The sequence below is a fragment of the Martes martes genome, assembly GCF_963455335.1.
Source record: "Martes martes genome assembly, chromosome: 15".
Taxonomy (NCBI): Eukaryota; Metazoa; Chordata; class Mammalia; order Carnivora; family Mustelidae; genus Martes; species Martes martes.
The window spans coordinates 37,714,126-37,735,288 of record NC_137903.1 but is presented as its reverse complement, the minus strand read 5'-3'; the positions used below and the strand labels follow the sequence as shown (position 1 = coordinate 37,735,288).

The 21,163-nt window shown below is 59.5% G+C and overlaps 1 protein-coding gene across 1 annotated transcript in view; it reads left to right on the top strand.

Moving 5' to 3' along the window:
- Window positions 1-11,978, top strand: part of SUSD4 (sushi domain containing 4) — a gene marked incomplete at both ends in the record, with an annotated part of 129,638 nt that extends 117,660 nt beyond the window's left edge. The window contains 4 exons of the mRNA XM_080825171.1: window positions 7,365-7,556; window positions 8,575-8,719; window positions 10,878-11,254; window positions 11,950-11,978. Of these exons, the coding sequence (XP_080681297.1) occupies window positions 7,365-7,556; window positions 8,575-8,719; window positions 10,878-11,254; window positions 11,950-11,978 (743 nt within the window). The remainder of the gene's footprint in view (window positions 1-7,364; window positions 7,557-8,574; window positions 8,720-10,877; window positions 11,255-11,949) is intronic.
- Window positions 11,979-21,163: the final 9,185 nt, after the last annotated feature.

Below are 21,163 nucleotides of genomic sequence, written 5' to 3'. Positions count from 1 at the left end.
GGATTTTCACGTGGTGGCGTTTGTGCACGTGGACTGGTCACTTGGGCTGCAGGGGCTCAACTCTTGGGACCCCTGGGAGTCGTCTCTGCTGTGGTCAGCCCGAGGCTCAGCCCATTTCGTGGCTCAGCCTGGACGTAGCATTTGTCACATCAGTTCATGTTCCACTGACAGGGACCCAGCCACCGGGTGGCTTTGACCCTGGTGACAAGCTGGTAGTTTGAGGCAAGCAGCCCCCCAACACCCACTCCGCAGGCGGGTGGTCCTGGTGGGCAGCTCTTGGCTCCCAAAGGACGAGAACTAATGCACGGGTCAATGTACCTGTCCCAGCTCCGGGGCGACGCCCAGAATAGTTAGCGGCCACAGGCTATAGAACCCCATGTGCTTCCATCCCCACGGCATGCTCTGTGTTCGCGAGGCGCAGACTCCACGGGCTTGTCCTCCTCTGTCACCCAGAGAGAGGTCCGTGGCTGAGGACTGAGGCGGGCGACCAGAGTGTCAGACCAGGCCTCCCCTGCAGGTGGTCTCCCTCTCAGTCCTCTGTAGGGACTGGCCCGCCACCGCCAGCCCACCCATAGCTCTGCTGTGTTCCCCCCTGGATACCTATGAGGGCCAGTCTGTTCCCTTGGGAGCTTCCTTCCACCCAATTCCCCTGTCTCATCCCCGTGTCAGGAGCACTGGCATCTGGGACCGCTGAGCACCGTCCGCACCCACCCGTGTCACCTCCTCAGCTCAGTCCTAAACAGCATCCCCTCTGCTGAGGTCCCAGGGGCTCTGTGAGGCCAAGTCAGGTGTTGCTTTTCTGCTCCTAGCTTTCTCACTTGCTGGGAGCCACCCTCCTCCCCAAAGTGCTCTCCTTCCTTGGCTCCAGTGACACAGCCATCCACTCAGCCACTCTTGTGCCCCCGACTGATTCCAGCATTTGGACCGGGACCCTCCCTCCTCAGGGGAGTTTGCCCCATGCTGTGGTTTTATTTCTGTGCTCTGAGTCCAGAGCTTCAGGTGAGCCGCAGACGCTCTCCACGGCTGCCCCATCCCACATGGACACTCTCCCCTTAGCTGAAACAAGCCTGGGCAAAGCGGGACCTTGGTGCCCCCTTTCCAGCAATGAGCAAACCCACCAGGACAGCCCCTCTTGGCAAGTAGCTCCACTATCAGGCAGGGAATGTCAGAAATCAGGGAGACACCCTCGGTACGAGACTCCAACACTCCACAGTCCTGTTGTGGAAACAGACTGACGTCTGTCCCATCCTGCGCTCCTCACGGTCACTGCCCCAGTCCTGGGTCAGGCCCCCTCCTTCCTCACCTGGGTGTGGCCTGAGCCACACGACAGCCTCAGTGCTACTGACCCTGCTCCCAGTGGGCCATCTCTCTCAGGGGTGCCCATTCCTGGCCACCCCTCCACCTCCTCTCTGGACCCGGGGCCACCATTCCTGCCACTCCCCCTGCCCCCACTGGCCCTGTCCTGCGCCTGGCCCTCTGCCAAGACTTTCCTCCCAGCAGTACCTGTAACCAGCTCCTCCCTGCTCTGTGGGCATTTCATGTTCGTTGTGCGGTGATGAAGGTGCCCAAGCTGCTCATTTGCCCACACTGAGCAGTTTGGTTTCTGTTTTCTAACACAATATAGACCGATCACTGTACGATACTTGATAAACATGGGTTATAGAGAAAACAGAAAAACAAAAACCTGTTAAAGTTCTCCTTTAGATGATTAGATATGACGGTATTAAAATTGTATTTTAATAGAAATGGAAAACACTCTTGGATGTTACAACAAGGTCAACTTGAAGGTCAGATTGCTACAGCCATTTCTCATTGGTTCCTCGTGTTGTGTATTAGAAGCACATGGTCAGGGTGCCTGCATTGGGCTGTGGGCCCATGGGCCATGGTGGAGACTAGCTGCTCCCCTGTAGCCTGCTCTCTCCCAGGCATCCTGCACCAAGAGCACCTCTCACCTGGGCTACGTCGCAGCCAAGGTGGTGGTCAGGCTTCACTGACGGCAGCTTCTCCTGGCTGTCCGACTGCCCCAGGGGAAGGAGCTCCAGGCCTGCCTGCAATTCTGGGGCACAATGGGGAGACAACAGCTGAGTCTTCAGGGGGGCCCTGGCGGTTTCCTATCTCCATTTGCTGGAGCGAATCTGACCTTCGGAGTTGGGGTGTGGCTGGAGACTCATGTGGCAGAACTGTGGTGTCAGGGCTCTGCAGAGAAGCAGGCCCAGCAGGGTGCGTACAAATGTGCACTACTGTGTGTATCCATGATTGTGTTCGTGTATGTGATGCGTGGAATCCTAGTGTGTGTGCCTACTGTGTACATACACGTAATCACTACACAGACACACACACGGTATGTGGATACCGTCCATGCATGTGTGCCTCCTGTACACATGTTGAATCCTAGAGTGTGTGTGTGCGCGCGCGTGTGTGTATACGGTATATACGTAACCCCTGTGCATATGTTCGTACTGTGCCCGTGACCCTGGAACAGATGTGCATATGCACGTACCATGTACACATCTGTGGTCATAGTGCGTATAATCTACCGTATGTGTGTGTGCGCACGTGCACGTACGTGCGAGAGATCACGGCAGCCAGGACGTCCTGGGAGGCACCAACGTGCCATCTGTGAGCCCGAGGTCCTGGTGTGCCCCTGCTGTGATTCAGTCCCAAGTCTGGAGGCGGAGCACCAGCGGCCCCAGCGTCCAAGGATGCAGGAGAGGCTGTACAGAAAAAGCAAGTTCCTCCCCCTTTGCAGTTCTGCTCCATTCTGTTTGGGCCTTCTGCACAATGATGATGCCCCCACACCGGGAGGGGCCACCTCAATCTGTAGCTCAGACACGAGTCTCCCCCAGGGACACTCCTCACAGACCCAGAAGTGATGCATTACCTGCTCTCTGGGCACCCTTGGCCCAGGGTCCCCACATCATCCATACAAGGGACTGGGACACATGGACCTCCTGGCGGGCTCGGTCCACCCACAGCCTGTCTCTCCTGCTCCTCCTCCTCGTGGCTGGCCCTATTCACCCCCTCGTGCATCTCCCTTGGGCCAGCCTCATCGTGGGACCCGAGCTTTGGGGATTTTCTGTTTCTCTGTGTGCATGGCCACAGTTCCCTGGCCCACCCCCTCGAGGCAAGCGAGCTGGCCCGGGCTGCATGTTGGAAGTCTTCCCACCCTGGATATTGAACCCCTACAGGAGGGTCTGTGAGGTTGGGACATTCTGTTCCGTGGATGGGGAGGGAGCTTTACCTGCCATGGAAATAGTCCCTTGGTTACTTATTCTCTGTGTTTGGTGAGCCCTAGGAGGATGGGGACCAACGTAGTGTCTAGTTTCAGCGGTTATCCAAAAATGTGGTGCTGAACAAATGAATTAAGAAATGAGTGAAAGAGTATAGTCAAGACAAAAATGTGAAACGGTCCTTTGTTCAGAAACTCTAATGTGTGGGTTGTGTGGTATGGTTGGGCCCATGTCTGCGCCAGAGTGGATGCCAGGTGCTGACGGTGCGGAACAAGACGAGAGGTGAGATGTCACTGTTTCCACCTAGACCCATGTCAGGCTTTCCTCTGGGCTTCATTTTGCCAGGCTGCCTGACCCTGGGGCCCGCCTGGCCATCTCCCCTGAGGCTGCAAGCAGCTCACACAAGACAGGCTGGGGTCCTGCAGGGATGCCCAGAGGCTGGAGAGTTTGAAGCCAGGATGGGGCTGGGGTGTGGCTCTGTGGCCCCATCAGGACGGAGGGAGGCCAGCCGACTGTGTCACAAGGAGGCCCCAGCTCTGGCGAGGCTGGCGCTGTTCATCTCCCAGAGGGATTGCTGGGGGCGAGGAGCTGCCTTCAGTCCGTCAGGCCTGCAAGTGCCGCAGGTCCCTGCAAGCCAGGCAGCCCCTGTATCTGCAGAAGGCTCCTTACAGGAGGGGTGTTCTTGCCCAGGAACAGGGAGAAAACCCACCTCAGGGCACATCCCTCCCAAGGCAGCAGTCAATAGTGTGGACGCTTCTTTCCCAGGCCCAAGGTGGACCAGGAGGAATTTGGGGGACCCAGGCCCTGGCAAGTGTTTTCCTCCCCCCACAGCCCCCAGGAGCTTCACCCTGTGGCTGGGAGCACAGACAGGACCACGTTCGTACCTGATGGGAACCCCTCTGCTGGGCTGGGGTCACGACCGCTCATGGGTGTCACCCTCTCCCCCCAGGGGGTGAGGACGCCGTTAGAGCAACTCTTTTCCTGAGCCCGGCCCAGCCTGACTCTCTTGCCCCTCTGGTCTCCAGGTATTGTGCCTGCGGGTAGACGGGGCTGGTCCTGCGACAGGAGCTGCAGGTGGGGGGAGGGGGTGATTCGAGGGGCACTGGAAATGTGTGGTGTTCAGGGTTGTTCCAGGGATGGGAGGTACTGCTGGTCATGCTGGGCAGGTGGGAGATGCTGAACCCGAAGCTCCCTGGGCTTAAACCCTCACCCTGGCTTTTTCTGGGTTCATTGAGATGCTGTGTGTTTGTGCAGAAAGGAGACTGACTTCTCTCAGCTCATTTACAGGGCGGGTGAGGCCGGCTTCTCTCGCACGACCGAAGAGCCCCTTCCCGAGCCCTTGCTCCTCTTCCCCAGGCTTGCACACGAGAGACTAAGTGTGGGGAGCAGGACACTCTGCAGCTCTGTGTAAAGCAGGGGGCAGAGCGGTGACACAGGGGTGCTGTGTCGGCTGTCTCAGCAGAGCCTGTAACCACCTGATGTCCTGATCTTAAGGCTCACAAAGTCCTTGCCTGTAGCTCATGATTTCTGGAGCTGTACGAGACATGGAGGGAAGCTACCTTCCTGAAGAGTCTCTGTTCCCGCCACTGTGGGCTCTGAGTCCTGGCGGATGGACCAGCAGGAGCTCTGGGCCTGTGGTTGCTCTTTGACCAGTGGGGTTTCCAGGAAACTGGGTGGTTTGCAAAGGTTGCCATATGCATGAGGCCCCTGTGGGGGGTGCTGCCTGTCCATGTGGACACGTCTGCCTCTCAGGGGGACGGAGAGGAAGGGCCCGCAGCTGGCTGGATTATAATTAATGCTTCCGTTGTCCATCTTGGCTCCTGACAGCACACAGATGGGGGGCTTCCTTGCCCCAAAGCTCATGGTTACTCAGGCATGATTGTCAGAGATGCTGCAAGCTGTGAAGGGAAACACTTCCTTTTCAGGGTGCGTGCGTCTGCACCTGCCGCTGGTGTCGGGACTGAGGCCTTTGCCAGGGGGTGGTTCATACGTGGCCTCAGAGCAGATACAGCTATGACACGCGTCAGAGTACGTGCATGCCGGTGGGGCGGGGGAGGGTGTCCCGGCTACATCAGGACCTGGTGGTGCCCAGCTGGGCCACTCCGGGCATTTGTGTCTTGCTGCTTCCGTGCTCCTGCCAGTCCTCATGGGCACCCGAGGAGTGAGGAATCAGTCGTTCTCCTCATTACATGGGTGATGAAGCTAAAACCCAAAAAACTCAGAGGAGCTGCCCAGCATGCCAGAGCTTGTCAGCTCAGAGCTGTGATTTGCACACAACTCTGGGAATGTCCACACCCTTGCTTTTTTGCGCCACACTGCCTCGGTTTCCCTGCTGGATGGTTCATCTGTTCAGCTTCGTCATTCTGTAACACATTGTGGGACCCTGTGCGTTGGGGTTGATGCAGTGATAGGGACAGTCCTTTGTCCTTGAGGCCAAGGCCAGGAAGTCCTCCCATGACCATGGCTCCTTGGGCCTAGGGAACATTCTGATAGTTTCCAATCCTAGTGGCTTTGGAACTTGCTTGGAGTGCCTGCTGGGAAAGAATCCCATGGGCCCATGTGTCCCTAACCATGGAAAGGGCCTCCCCTGGGCACAGTATTCTAGGGGTTCTGGGCTGTGGAGGGGGGACGCAGCTGGAGGTCCCAGTTAGGCTGGTCTCACCACAGATGTGGATGTTCCCCTGGGCAGCTCTGGGAAGGCGGCCTTCACTCCTCCGCCTCCAAGTCGGGACGGTGTTCCTGACCCTGCCTGCTGGCCCCTGCAACCTCAGGCCCCAACCTGGACCTGCACTGCCCTGCAGGCTGCCTCTCCCAGGCCCCCGCTCAGAGCCTGCAGGCTGGGCCAGTGGGGAGGTTGGCCATGGGGTCCCAACCCCTGTGCCCTGGGGCATCCCGGGTGGTGTCTGAGTCTCCCTAGGCTCCGGCCTTTGCAGGCCGGTTCCAGCCTCCCCTGGGGACCCAGCAGCAGGACCACCACATGTGTCTGCACTGCGGGGGGGCCTGCCGCTCTCTGTCAGCGTGTAAGCAGTCCCCGCGGGCGTTCCTCTCTCTAGCTTCTCGGGTCCTGGCTGGCCCTGGCTGCCCACTCACATGATGTCAGAACAGCTCCAGACTCTCCTGTCCTATAGGTGAGGACACGAAGGCTCAGCGGTGAGAGGCCACTCAGCAGCCAGGCAGGGTCTCGTGAGCTCCTGCTTCCCCATCTCCGCCAAGAGCCTGGCAGATCTCACTGCCCGTTGTTTGCAGGCCTGGAGGAGAGCGTGAAGGGGCCTCTCACCCCCACGCCTGCGAGAGGCTCTGTGCCCGGAGACCCATCTTTCTGGTGGGCCCCGGGGCTCCCTGTACACATGGCCTGCATGTGGGGGCTCCCATGGGCTGGGTGGTGGGCTTCCATGGATGTAGATGTGAAGCAGGCCACCATAGAGTCTGTGCTGTGTCTCCTGGGGATGTTTAAGCAGATTGGCAGCTCTGAGTCCTGAGAAGAAACTGAAAATGACGTTTTCTTTTCCCTAAAATGGAAAATAGAAGAGTCAGAAAAAACGTAAATCGTGGAGGGTAGGATAAGCTTTCACTGTACAGGGAAGAGTATCAGGGCGGGGAGAGGGTGTGTAACGTGTGTGAGCCAAGCCCAGACCCAGGCTCCTCCCACACCACCTGCTGTCTCGCAGGGGCCAACCCGGGGTCTGCATGCAGCCAGCAGGGTTGAGCTGCGCCCCCTGCAGGGCCTGTGGGGATCGGGATGGGGACACCCACAGAGGTGGATAGCCCCCATGATGGCCGCAGCAGAGGAGTAGGCTGGGGCTTGCTGCTCCCATCAGTATGGGGTTCATCTGTAAATATACTAATCTCACCAACCTGACTTTTGGGCAGGTGACACGTGTCATTAACACAGTTGCTCGATGCCATCCCCGAGACACGCATGCTCTCCGCTGTGGGAGACGACCCTCTGCTTTACCAGGGGCCAGCGCCGGCCGCCTGTGCTCAGCGTGTTTAGCAGGTTCCCCGTGACCCGATGGGGGACAGGTCGCAGGTCTGGTGGCGCAAGTCCAGATGCCCCTTCCTGCTGCATGTGCGTCCTGACCGGCCAATGGGTGGGCCATGGTGCTGACACTGCTCTTCTCCCTGTCACCCCAGTGTGCCCGCTGCCTCCAACAGTGAGTCATGGTGATTTCGTCTGCCACCCGCGGCCCTGTGAGCGCTACAGCCACGGGACTGTGGTGGAGTTTTCTTGCGATGCCGGCTACAGCCTCACCAGCGACTACAAGTACATCACCTGCCAGTACGGGCAGTGGTTCCCCTCCTACCAGGTCTACTGCATCCAGTCAGGTAAGCATGGACCACCTGGCCCACACCGCGCTCAGTGGCCACCGGCCATGTGCCCCCTCCAGTGCCAGGGTCAGGGACATGGTGCAGAGACCCCTCTCCGTGTGTGCCTGTCCCTGGGGAGGAGGGATAGCAGCCTATGTCTGCCCCCAGCCTGTCCCTCCCGGGGGCAGGGACCTCAGCCATTCTCTCCTGTGTGACCCGACCCAGCCATCCTCTCCTGTGTGAGGACATGTGTCACAACCCAGAGGATGGCATCTCAGGGAACACCTGGTCTCACAGATGAACGCCCAGGACTCTTGGAAACATTGCTTCTTGGCGCATAATGAATCACTGGACCCAGGAGTTCAGGGTAGTGAGTGGGAGACAGAGACAGGCACCCAGCCTCCCACCGCGTCCCGCACACCCACCCCTGCCCATTCGCCCCAGCGTGTCCTGCCGCAACAGTAGTGATGGCCTTTGTCTGTGGGGGCAGCGCCTCATGACATGGGGCCCTTGGAGGCCCTTGGATGGCAATGCGAGTCCGAGCATGATGTGTTCGGAGGCGGCGACAGCAAGGGAGGATGGTAGGGGGCAGATAGGGCGGCCTGGTCCCCGGGGGTCGGAACTGCCTTGGAAAGCAGTCAGCTGCCCCTCTTGCAGGTGTGCTGATGGCCAGAGGCGGTGGGGGGTGAGGGCCATGGCACGCTCACCCTGTATCCCTCTGACCCTTTCTTCAACCTTTCTGGGGTGCATTGCAAGCTCACTTCCCTGGGGAGACGGACTCACCCTCCCCCACCAGAGAGGCAGGAGTGTTTCCGGCTGGGCGCCAGCTCTCAGCCCCGTGGGGGAATGCACCCCTGAGGGTCCGTGGGCACCAGCAGAGGTCACAGTGCTGAAGGAGCGTGGGCCATGGCCTCTGGATGCAGGGAGCCCCCAGATGCATGTGATAAGCATGTCGCTTCCCAGATCATCCAGCATGGGGACACATGGCCACCCCAGTCCCGAGGGCTCACACACCGCTCTGTTCTCTCCCTGGCAGAGCAAACGTGGCCCAGTGCCCATGAGACCCTCCTGACCACATGGAAGATCGTGGCATTCACCGCAACCAGCGTGCTGCTGGTGCTGCTGCTCGTCATCCTGGCCAGGATGTTCCAGACCAAGTTCAAGGCCCATTTCCCCACCAGGTGAGTGTTGGGCTCTGGCGCCTCGGGGCGGGGGGTGTGGGGGTGGTGATGGTGAGAGCAGAGGGTCCAGGGTCAGGCCAGGCAGATGGGGGAGAGCTGGGAGCAGGTGTCTGGGGCCACACGGGCTGGATGGGACTCGCCTCCCTCTCTCCCACCTCCCTGTGAACCCCAGGAGCTGTGGGGTATGGTGAAGGGGTGCACAGAGTCGGGGCTGCCATTATGCAGGGCCCCCCGGGACCCCATTCCCATCCCCCCGATGCGCACGTGGCCCACAGGAAGGATAAAGTCATGGACCTAATTAGGAGATGCAGTGAAGATGTGTGATGCAGCAGAGATTCAAGAACAGCCTGTCTGGAAGTCTCCGGAGGGTGACCTGGTTCTGGGTGAGGCATGGGGGAGGGGGCAGGACCCGCTAGTCCTTCCCCCGCCCATGTATGGAGAGGCTTGGGGCTCATGCCTCTGTTGTCCCTGTGGCCATCACAGAAGAGCAGCTCACCGGGAAACAAGTACACCAGCTCCTCCGCAACAACAGGGCCGTCCGTCACCACGGCTACTTGCCGGCCTCGTTCCTGGGAGGAGACGTTGCAGGAGAGCCAGCAATGAGTGTGTAGCCATCTGGAGGCAGACGGCAGTGCCCTGGCCACCCTCCCCGACACCAGCCGCCTTCAGCTACCTCCCTCCACGGAGTCCTGAGCGTCTTGGGGCTCCTGCGCCCTTGCTGGCCTCCCCCTGGGGAACTCGCACTTCCAGAAACCATCTGTCTTCGCGCATGGGACACTGTCACCCCCAGAGCTGTGCTTGCCACCCATCAAAGGGGGCACTGATAGTGGAGAAGGAGTCTCTCTGACGAATCACCTCCCTCGCTTGCCTCCAGGGAAGTCTGGGACAGTCATTCCTGCTCTTCGTCCCTGAGAGGGGCTTCGGGGCACGCGCTCCACAAGGGGTCTGTAAAGTGACCCCAGACTCTTCCACGTGAGCATCTCTGTCTTAGCGTACTCCCTGGTTTGGGAAAAGCCACGCTCAGCTGTCCGGGTAGAAGACCACGTTCCTCGGATCAAGCCCAGGACAGACTCCTCCTCAGGCGCACGGGTGTGGACCCTGGAGAGATGCTCGGCCAGCGCACGGAGGGGCTGAGCGCTGTGGGGGCTGTGGACAGGGTGTGCCATGGAGGAAGGGGACTGGCTCGTCCTGGGCACGAAGACAAGAGCCAGCGGCTCTCGAGGGCTGGCGGCGAGCTCGTCTTTCATCCCCGCCTTTTTTCCCAGGAGCGTGGGCCTTGCTTCTCACTCTCTGGAAGTGCACCCCAGGTTTCTGCAGACTTGGGCCTGGTGCTGCCCTCCCTCAGTACTGGGTCCAGACACGGCATTTCCCTGGGCTTTGGAGCCCCTGCCGCCAGCACTCTGCGACAAGGTTCTGCCTGCCGGCTGCCTATCTTCTTTCCCGGTTGGTCTAGACCTGGCAGCAGCGCTTGCGCGGGGGCCCCACAGAGGAGCCAGTCCACTGGCCGCCTGCAGCCACTGGGGCCCCACGGGGACCAGAGAGGTGTAGAGAGGTGGTCAGACAGGGCTTGTGGGGTGACAGGACATGCAGGGGCGAGGCCAGCAGCTGAAGCCGCGTGGGGGACCCTCCCGGCTCCCACAGAGAACACGGCCCCTGCCGGTGGCCCCGTGTGGCTCCAGATCAGGAAGCTGCTGGGTCGGGGGTTGGAGCTGGGCCCACATAACCGGTCAGGCAGTGAGGGAAGGCTTGGAGCTTTCCTCTTATCCCTTTGACTAAAATTGTGAGCAAAATGGCCTCAGTAGCACAGGGGGCCCCTTCCCTGGTGGGGCAAGGGGTCCTGGTCTCCTGTCTGTCTGTGGCGTCTTCTGTGCCCAGCAGGCTCCTCAAGGGGCCCTGTGGGGGCCCAGTAGATGGAGGCCAGAGATGGGAAGGAGGAATCCCAAGGGGGCGCAGGGGCCCGAGACCGAGGAGGACACTGCAGGCCAAGTGTGGCCACGGGGCAGAGCGCGGCCGTGGGCCAGAAGGGGCCCAGGAAGGAGGCTGGTCCTTCCACAGGAGCTCCATGTGGGCTCTGTGGCGTCAGGGGCACGGGGGGCACTGGTGGTCTCCATCCAGGGGCAAGCTGTCTGATCCGTGGACACTGCTTTCCTTCACACAGGGGGCCCCCACGGAGCTCCAGCAGTGACCCGGACTTTGTGGTGGTGGACGGCGTGCCTGTCATGCTTCCATCCTACGATGAGGCTGTGAACGGAGGTGTGAGGGCGTCAGGCCCAGGGTACCTGGCCTCCGTGGGCCAGGGCTGCCCCTTGCCAGTGGACGACCAGAGCCCCCCAGCATACCCCGGCTCAGGGGACATGGACATGGGCACGGGGGGGTCAGAAGCCTGTGACAGCGGCTCAGCCTCCTCCGAGCTGCTCCAGAGTCTGTATTCACCTTCTGTGTGCTTGGGGGGCACGCACCCTGACAGCGTGGACACGGGGGCTGGCACGACAGGAGAGATGGCGTCTAGCAGTCCAGGCATCGACATTGCAGATGGTGAGTGTTGGCCCCGCCAGCGCCAGGCCTCTCTGCAGCCTGAGCCGCTGCTTGTCGATCTCCCTGCGTGTGTCCCTGCCATCAGAGTGGGAGGGCTGCAGGGGCCAGTTATTGGTTTCATAGTCTCCACGAGAAGCGGGATGCATCCTTCCCTGTTCCTGCTTTGGACGGGGCTCTGGGGGCGCTCAGAGACAGTCACCATGCACACGAGCAGGGGATGGGTGTGTACGGTAGGGCGGCCCCGGAGAAGCCTTGTACACGCAGGGCGCTCTCAGCAGGCGGGAGCTAACAGGCACGTGTGCTTGGCCGCTCGCAGTTCATGGGGAAGAGAGAGACCCAGCTGAGTCCCTGGGGAGGCATACAGCACACAGTGCATGCAGGAGCACCCGTCCCGCCGGTGGCTATAGCTGCCCAGAGATGGCTTCTCTCCTGCATGCCCGCTGTCCCTGTGTTCCCACATCCTGCCTTTCATCTGACTTGACTCCTAAGGGCACATGGTTCAAGTCTTTCAACATTTCATTTTTCATGAGCTAGGTGTAAGATTTTCCACCAGAGGAGTGGTTTCTGTGATTATTAACCGGTAAGTGTAGAACTTAACATTTTCTTTCCCTGACACCAGGAATCATTGATATTGTAATCAAGCTTTTAATCCCCGATGCTTGCAGCTGAGTTAGTAACTGTCTGTCCTTTCACAGAGATCCCGCTAATGGAAGATGACCCGTGACCAGCAACACCGCAAAGATTCTCCTGCCCCTGCGGGGATGGGAGCCGTGCCCCTTGGAGTGAGGCCCCAGGGGACAGACTGTGGGGCCGTGGGGGGGTTTCCAGCTCACCTACATGGAGACCGTGACTCACATCATCCATCTTGGGCTCAATGCTGTGGTGGGCACTCTCGGGGAGCAGCGACCAGGGGGTCTGGGCGGTCCTGGTGAAGGGATCTGGCTGTCCCTGCTGCAGAGTGGGGAGGCTCCACACATGTCCCCTGGACCCCGCATCCCGTGACTTGTGCTGCGGCCACTGCCTGCCGCCTTTGCAAGCATGTCCCCTGCCGATTCGCCCTGCGGTCTGCTCCGCACAACACGGCTGCCGTGTGGCAGGCTCTGGGGCACGTGGGGGCTTTTCCTTGATCCAGACACAGTACTGGATGCGTGAGAGAGGAAAGGAAGGACACAGGCAGACTCCACTTCCTGGAACCTCGTCCACAAGTGCAGTTGAGCAGCTCTGAGCCGTCCTTTGGTGAAACACAGTCATTTTCTGTGTCACGGGCTGGCGTACCATCGTGCTCTGGGTGTCTCGTGTTCGGGACTTTGTGGACGTTTGGATGTGCTCAGACGTGTCTCCTGGTGGACAGGATTACAAGGCAGCATTCAGCTTGGCATCTCAAGGTGTCCCTTGACCGTGTGTCTCTAGAGTTGCAAGTCCCCTCCCATCGCCTGTTACGATGTTGTTCCCACTCCCAGAATGCAGCCATATGTTTATTTTCAAAACAGAACCTGTTTCTGTAAACATGCTCCTCTTCCAAATAAAGTATGAGGCTGGGTTTTTTTTCTTTCTGTTTCGTCTGCAAAGTGTGCCGGCTGGCCTCCCTGCCCAGGCCATTCCCCCGCTCCCCTCCCATTCCGGGTCCGTGGCCGCCTCTGCTAGGAGGACCCCCAGGCCCACTGGTGCTGTTTCTGAGAAAATGATACAGAAACGTCTCCTCAAACATGCTGATCTGTGGATTTGATGTCTGTCTTCCTCTGGGCTGTGGGTAAATAGAGATAAAACTCTGATCCGTAAAATTCTCCATCGTCAGCAATGGAGCTGGGAGCTTGGTCTAATCCTGTTTTATCCTGAAACAGACTGATTGAAAGTTAACAATGTGACAGTTGGAAGCATGGCTTTCATAGTGGAGCAGGGCAGGCCCAGGAGGGGCGGTGACCCTGGCAACTGGGGCTGGAGACAGCGGCTGCGAGGGGCTCGCCGAGCTGGCCTGGGCGGGGGAAGCACTGCATGCATGAGGAACAGCGTTTAATCATGAGAACTTTGGCACAACTTTGCACCACAAGGTGCACAGAAGGAGCTGGTTTTCAGGAGTGTTCGTGCTTAAGTGTCACCCTGCCCGCCAGGAGGGAGAGGGCATGAGCGGGTGGGGGCGCCCAGGTCCACTGTGGGCTTCCTCCTCCAGGCAGCTGCCACAGGGGCCAGGCCTTCCCCATGCCTGCGCCTGTCCTCCCTTCGTGCTGCACCCCCCCCCCGCCCAGTGGAGGGCAGGTCTCTGAGACCAGCAGGCAGGCCCCTCACTTTCTGGAAGGGGGAAGGTCTGGCCTTGCCTCCTTCTGGGAGGTGTTCTCCTCCCAAACTAGCGAGCAGCGCCCCCCCCCCCCCGCCGCCGACCTCTGTCAGCCGAGCACAGGGTGCCCCCCATCCCCTGCACCTGGAGTTGGGCAGTCACATGTCCAGGCATCAGCGGCAACTGTGCTGGAAGCGTAGCAGCCAGTTGCAAAGAGATGCCTGCTCCTCGGTCTCAGTCTAACAGGATCCCCTGGACCCCCTCAGTCCCTTTAGCTTCTGGCTGTAGTCTCGCCCACAAATGCTGCTTGCTGTGACTTCTCATCTCGGTGAGGTGGTGTGGCAGGAGAGAACGCCTACGACATCCCCCACACGTCCTGGTCCTGGCTTCACGTGAAAGTTCTGGAAGGCCCTCTGACTCTGACACCCTGGGGACCTGTCAGCAGTCAGGCTGGGGTCCGGGGGTGAGGAGAGCACCCTCCCCAGCTCCGCACTCTGCCCTGGGGGAAGGAGGCTCCTGAGGCCGGAGCCTGCAGCCCAGAGCCCCGACTGCCCGTAGTCTGCCCGTGGTGCCCCCGGTTTCCAGTAACCAGAGGGGAGTTCTCTGCTGCAAGTCCAGCAGACTTCCCAGGACATCCTCACAGTTCACTGCCATGAGGCTTGTTTTAATTGCGAAGTTTGACTTGCTGGTGTGTGCTCTTCAGAGCCTTCTCCACCAGCTTGCGCCTGTCCCGGCAGCCGCACGAGACTGCCTCCCACTCCCTGGCCACACAGCAGGCCCAGGCCAGTGGGGAGTCCGAGGCTTGCGGCCCTACCTGCTGGGTCCAGATGCCCCTCGCACTTCTGTGCTGCCGCCCTCCACACCCCAGGGCCCGGTGTCCCCATGGAGACAGCACAACATCATAGGACAGCATGGCTTGGTCATGGCCACCTCCCTGCTTCCAGTCCTGCCTCTGCCACTAACACGCTGGGTATTTGGATGATGGGTTGCCTCCTGGGGCCTCTGTCTCCTGATGTGGAAGTAACAGCTGGCTCCCTTCGATCTTCCCTGCTGGGCTGTGGCGAGGGCAGCGAGTTCCAGGCACCCACCCAGCAGGTGTTGATGAGCAATGGCTGTTCTCCCTGTTGCCGAGCATGGGTGAGGCTGTCACATGGCTCATTTCCAGGCACTTCTCACCTGCCTGGGTCCCCATGAGCCCAAGAATGCTTGCAGGCGCACCGTGCCGGGGGTGCCCCCAGTGGGTGGACAGAAAAGTGGGACGCCCCTTTCCCTGGACCCATCCCCCTTAGGAGCCCCTCCCTGGCTTCTATATGCTGAGGCTTCCATGAAGGTGGAGGTGTCTGATTCTCAGAATGCTCTGGAAGCTTCAGCTCAGGGAGGGCAGGACAGCCTTGGGAATTTCCCTGAGGACTCCAAAGGACCCAGATCACCTCCACAGGCAGCCCCGTAGGTTAACACGAACCTGCCTCCCTAATTTTATAGTCTGTCTTGGATTGAGGGCATAAAAGTTAAAGCCCATCCATTTCCCAAGGTGATAAAGGGCCAAGCCCACAGTAAAGATGCATGGTCTAGCAGCAGGCAAAATAGGGCCAGGGAGAGCACAACCACTTGGCAGGGATGGCAGGTCCTGAGCACAATGGCCTTGAACTAATCAAACAACGTGGAGCATATGGCATCCACGCAGCCGTGGCAGGCAGAGCACTGTCTCTCTGCTGGGCTGGGAATCCCTGGGTATCTGCTGTGCACGGTTCTGAGGGGCCCGAGGTGCGACCCGGCCACCTGCCCTGCACATCAGTGCATCCAGAGCCCGTGGGAATGCTGGTCCCCAGTCCTCCGAGACAGCAGGATACAGAAACCCCAATGCCAGGGATAGAGGATGGAACCTGACAGAATGAGAAGTGTTTGCTAAGGACCCGCTGTGTGCCAGCCCCATCTCAGCTCTCCCGGCCAGCGGATATGGGCTGGTAAATGGGCAGGTGCTGACTGGGAGTTGGGACGCAGGGGACGCCCACCCAGGCCTAGGTGCTCAGGGAGGCTGCCATGCTGGAGGCAGCGGGGGATCCCTGGGGGCGGGGGGGAGCAGCAGGTGTGTGGCAGAGGGGCAGGAGAGCTGGGCTGAGCTAGGGGCCCAGAGGCCAAGAAGAGAAAAGCAGGTGAGGAGAGGGAAGGTGGGACTGGGAGGAAAGCCGGGCTGGCAGGGAGCCTGGATGCCGCTGGAGAAGGAGAGTGGTTCCCTGGGGACTTGAACCTGCTTGAAGCTGGGAAGTGTGCCCGGGCCTGAGCTGGCTATGAGGCCCCTCAGCTGGTGGAGCCAGTCCCAGGAGTCACCTTCTGGCTGCCCCAGGGCCCCTGCCTTTGTCCCCACCAATGTCTCCTCCCCCGGCACATGGGCTCAGTCAGGGGGGTGTCTACACCAAGAAACCCTGCATTTACCTCCTTCAGGGAGGGTGAGGACGAGATGCCACCCTGGGCCAGCCAGAGCCCCTCCAGGAGGCAACCGCAGGCCCAGACCGGTTACCAGGTTGAGCTGGCCACAAATTCTTCACAGTCGGGGAAGTGTGTGGGGAGACGGTGAGGAAGCCGCAGGTGTTGCGTGCCCGTCCTGTGGCTCTCTCCTACATCAGCCCCTTTCCCCGGTTAGGCTGTCCGTGTGCACACAGATTTCGGTACTTTTATAATTGACTGTATATTTCAGAGCAGCTTTACTTTTACAGGAAAATTGAGCAGAAGGTAATGAGTCCCATGGTGCACGGTTTCTCCCATTATTCTGTCCTGCGCTTCCATGGCTGGCATGTGACAACGGAGGAACCCTGGGGGACACGGCACAGGTTCCCCTCGCTCTATGAAACCTTTCTTAAGCTGAAACGGCAGAAGTCGAAGCATAGCCCCTGCTTTCAGACAGTTGAGTTAGTCCACTCGGCTTTTAGGAAGGATGTGTGTTCGTACTCGTTGCCGCTAACGGGAGCAAATCCAAAGGGTACGCTGCTTTTATGAAGAGCGCTGTCACGGCTCTGCTGCAGGTGGTAGGCTTCCGGAAAGCAGGAGATCCCTGTCCTAGCAGCTCACATGCATGGTTTATGGCAGGGTCGCTCCTGGTGACACACCTCCTGTGGGTTTGGACGAAGCTACGGTCATGCACATCCACGTGACAATGTTACGGAGCAGTTTCTCTGTCCTCGAAAACCCCACATCCACCTGCTCCTCCTTCCAGCCCCGAGAACCCATGACCACCACTGATCTTCTGTCCCAGAATGTCACCTTGCTGAGATCACACTGGGCCACATGCATGCAGGGCTTTCAGGACGAGGAACCAGCCTAGAAACTCCAGAGACCTCAGATGTCCCAGGTTGTGTGGCTGGAGACAGCACAGGGTCAGCGAGGCTGTGACCAGGGTCTCCTCCCCAGCCACATGAAGACCTGCAGTGGAACACTCCACGGGTTCCCCAAAGACCCCATTCTGGGGTCAGACAGATTTCTTCCTGTTGTCCTGTCCCCGAGCACGTGGAGGAGGCCACCACAGGCCTGGGAGATGGGTCTCCCAGAGATGGCGGGGACCTCTTTGTACACACACCAGCCCCCCCCCAACCCTGGCAGGAGCCTCTTGGCACCAACGGGACCCCCTGGGGCACTCTGCTGGCAACACCATCCTCTGCCTTGTTCCTGCAGCTATAAAACTGGGAATAAGAGGACCCGAATCTATGCAAACTTGTCAAACCGCGCCTTGCACGGAGGAGGACCTATTCTGAAGCTGCGAGCTGCGGGCACGATGATCTCACCCAGCCAGCTCGAGGACACTGGGTCCCCTCCCTGATATCCTGGACGTAGAGTTGAGCCCGCTTGCTCTTCTCTGCGGCATGCCTCCAAGCCCTGTCCTGTTCGCAGCTGAGGTTGCCTCTGAGCCCAGAGGCGTGGGGAAGACCCCTGGGGGCACAAGTGTTCCCCCCACCAGACCACAGCCCGCCCACCGGGGAACCAACCACTCATTCCCCCAAGTACATCCTGGAGGACAGCATGACAAAAGGGAGCGGACTCTGCGGAACGCCTTCCCCTCCACCCCACCCCCATGAGTCCAAAGGGCAAAGCCATAAAAAAGAATGAAGTTAGTCTGACGTGACTTGTTCAGTTGGTTAACCTCCGATCTCACCGTGATTCTGATCAACCAGCCTGGGGATCTGAGGTCTGGAAGCCGTCCTTTTAGTCATCGAGCCAGACGCCAGTGTGACCCAGCACTGAGTTCCCACGTCCACGGGCCCCGCACCTGCCCTCTCCTCTCTGGTCAAGCGCCCCCTCCCAGGGCTCCCATGGACCCCTGACACGGGCGTAGCCACGTCAGCCTTGGGGTCCTGGGGGCCTGGCGGGTCCTGGCTGCGCTCTCTCCGCCCTGCCCCTTACGGGAGCCACGCCAGGCAAGACCGCGGAATTCAGCTTCACGTCCTTCACCACGGGGAGGCTGTGAGCGGCCCCAGTCTCTGTCTCTTGTCTGGTTTCAACGCCACCATGACTTGGGCCGTGGGGCCGTGCCTGGCACGGAATAAATGGCCACTATTGCATCTGTCTCCTCTGTATGCCTCCTCGTCTCCCGCCGCCCCCGGAACAAGTCTCTGGGGCAGCATCGTCCCTGCAGCTTGCTCTTCCCCGCTCTGCAAGACCCAGGAACCCTCTGAGGCTGGGTGAGGCCCTCCTGCAGACCCTGCCCTGCGGGCCTGTTGCGTCCAGGCCGCTCCCCTGGGGCACCCACAGGCCCTGCCCCTGCCCCTCCCCAGGGGCTGCCGTTGCAGTTACCGAAGTGGGAGCTGGCGGGACTCCAGATGGGGCTTCCTGGGGAACCTCGGGCCCTGAGACCAGCCCTTCTTGACCCTGAACTTAGTCTCAATGAGGATGAGAATGGGCTTTTATAAAAGCCTCTAGAAAGCTCAGCAGGGAGGCCTTATCAGGCTCAACGGGGCACCTAGCCCACCTGGCTTTCAGCAGGGGAGCTCTTGGCTGGTGCCATTCTGGGCTGTCACACCATGGGGGGATGGGCATTACCGGCACCCAGGGGTGGACCCCGGGGGTTCTGCAAACACTCTGCCTGCACAGGACAGCCCCCAACAAAGTCACCCCAAACACCGACCGTGCCGAGGGGAGAAGCTACGGTTTAGGAGATGCTGCTCGAGGCCATGTCATGGACTCAGCTGACCCAGGTGAGATCTGACTCGGTCTCTCTCGCTCTCTTGCCCTGGATCAGGGCCCTGGGCCCCCCACCGTCTGCAGAGGCCTCTAGAGCCTCTCTCAGAATCACGTCTTCAAATGCATAACACAAAAATCAGTGAATTACATGGAAGCACAACTATGAAAACATTTTTAAAACTAACACGTAACACAGTTTTGATCTCCTTTTCTTGATCACATTAAAGAACAAGGTAGAGCAGCAGGTCTGATCAGGACCCTAATGTGAAGCAGCGGGTGCTCTGTGACTTGTACATGCCCCACCCTGGGGAGCAGACCCCCGGAGCCCGGAGCCCAGAGCCCACAGGCACGTGGCCATGCATGGATGTGCAGGGGAGGACGCAGCTGCTGGGGCTGCGCCTGGGAGCCGTGCCAAGCAAGGACACGAGTGGCAGCTCTGGGTGGGGGCTGCTAGGACCTGGCTCAGGTGCACAGTCCCTGCTCAACGTCCCCGCTTGGACCCCTGGCTCAGATGCCCCCCACTCGGATGCCCCCACTCAGACCGCCTCACTCAGACACTCCCCCTCCTGCTTGGATGCCCCCCGCTCAGACCCCTCCACTAGGACACCCCCCCCAGCTTGGATGCCCCCCACTCGGATGGCCCCGCTCAGATGCTGCATCACCAGCGCCAAGGAGAGAAGCCAGAAGAAACATGTTTTCAAACTATCGATGGTAAATTGGGATCCACCATGCTTACAGAAAATACAGAATTATCTTCATATTCTCTCTACAGAAACAATGATAGAAAATCACTGTCCTAGAAAGAGATGAAAGAACAGAGGCCACAGCATGTAGGCAGGCATGTGATGGACTACTGGCAGTGGGTAATCGATCATTTATAGACTGTTTTGTTATTTCCGTCTCTGTGTGCCATCTTTGTGATGTCTGTGGGGCCAGCTTATTGAGATCTATAATTTGTTGCGATTTCTTAGTCTAAGGAAATAGTCAATTTTATACTGCACATGCTAATTTGCATCCTTTCTCTTAATGAGAGCCCCCGGACGGCGGGCCTGCCGGCTTGCTGAGGGGTGTGGGCGGCCTGGGTGACCCCCACATCCCTCCCGGCTCTGGGGCTGAAGCAGCCCAGCCAGTGCCCAGGGTAGAGATGCAGCCCCTGGTAACATGGGGGAGGCTGGACGACACTGCAACCGGAGGTTTTCACTGCATTCCCGGGAGCATTGTCCCTGGCAGGGCTCCCCACCACCCTAGGGCACTAGGGAAACCATTCCACACATCTACATTACAAAGGCTCAAAAAAAAGCTATTAAACCAATATATCTTTAAGTGTTTTCCCATAGCCTGAGCCTTCTCCAGCCTTTGCCAAGCTTGTTCCGCCTCCATGTGGCCTGGAGTCCCTTGGCCCAGTGACATCACCCCGCATTCAGGTGGAGCTCCCACCTGGTGACGTCACCCCGTGCTCAGGCAGAGGTCCCACCCAGTGACGTCACTGTCTGCAGTCAGGGGGCGCTCCCACCCGGTGTTGTCACTGCGAGCAATCAGGTAGAGCTCCCACCCAGTGACATCACCACGCAGCCAGGCGGAGCTCCTATGGAATGACCTCACCCCTTGCTGAGGTGCAGCTCCTTGCCCTCACTCAGTCTGTGTTGCTGACAGTCCTGTGGTTTTTCTATTTACTAGACAAATGTCACAATCTGGTGAAGCCAGGAGACCTGGTTTCCGGGTCTCTGTCACTGAATGTAGGACTCTGAGCTGATGTCCCTCACCTCTTTCCGTGGCTCCCAAACTTGTCAGGAGTGCACTTGCTGAGACTGGGTGGCCTCTTGCTGACGTAGCCATGCTTTTAGAATTTCCAGCTTCTGGGGCCTTGGGTGGCACAGTGGTTAAGCACTGGGCTCTTTTTCTTTGTTAAAGATTTTGTTTATTTGAGAGAGAAGGAGAAATAGCCAGAGAGAGTAGGGAGAGTGGCAGCAGAGGCAGAGGGAGAGGCAGACTCCCTGCCAAGTAAGCAGCCCTACGTGGGGCTCAATCCCTGGACCCCGGAATCATGACCTGGGTTGAAGGCAGCCACTTAACAGAGCCATCCAGGTGCCCCTAAACTTTGGACACTTGGTCTCAGCTCAGGTCATGATCTCGGGGTCGTGGGAGCCCTTTGGGAGGCAGCTGGAGCCTTACACCCTGGAGGCCTTCCCAGGACAGTCCCACCTGCTCCCGGGCTGACCCCCTTCCTCTCAAGCCCCCCACAAGGACACCCGTGGGTGGCCGGCTGCTGGCACTTCAGGTCAGCCTGCCGCACACGGGGGATTGCGGGCCCATCCTCCCTGTGGTGAGTGCTCCCACCCCAGGGCTCAGCATGGTGCCGGTGCAGGGGCTCCTCCCAGGTGCCCCCAGATCCAGGGAAAATCCCCAGCTGGGGTACACCCACCTGCTGTGGGACACAGATGATTTTACATGCTATGTGGGCAGCCTTC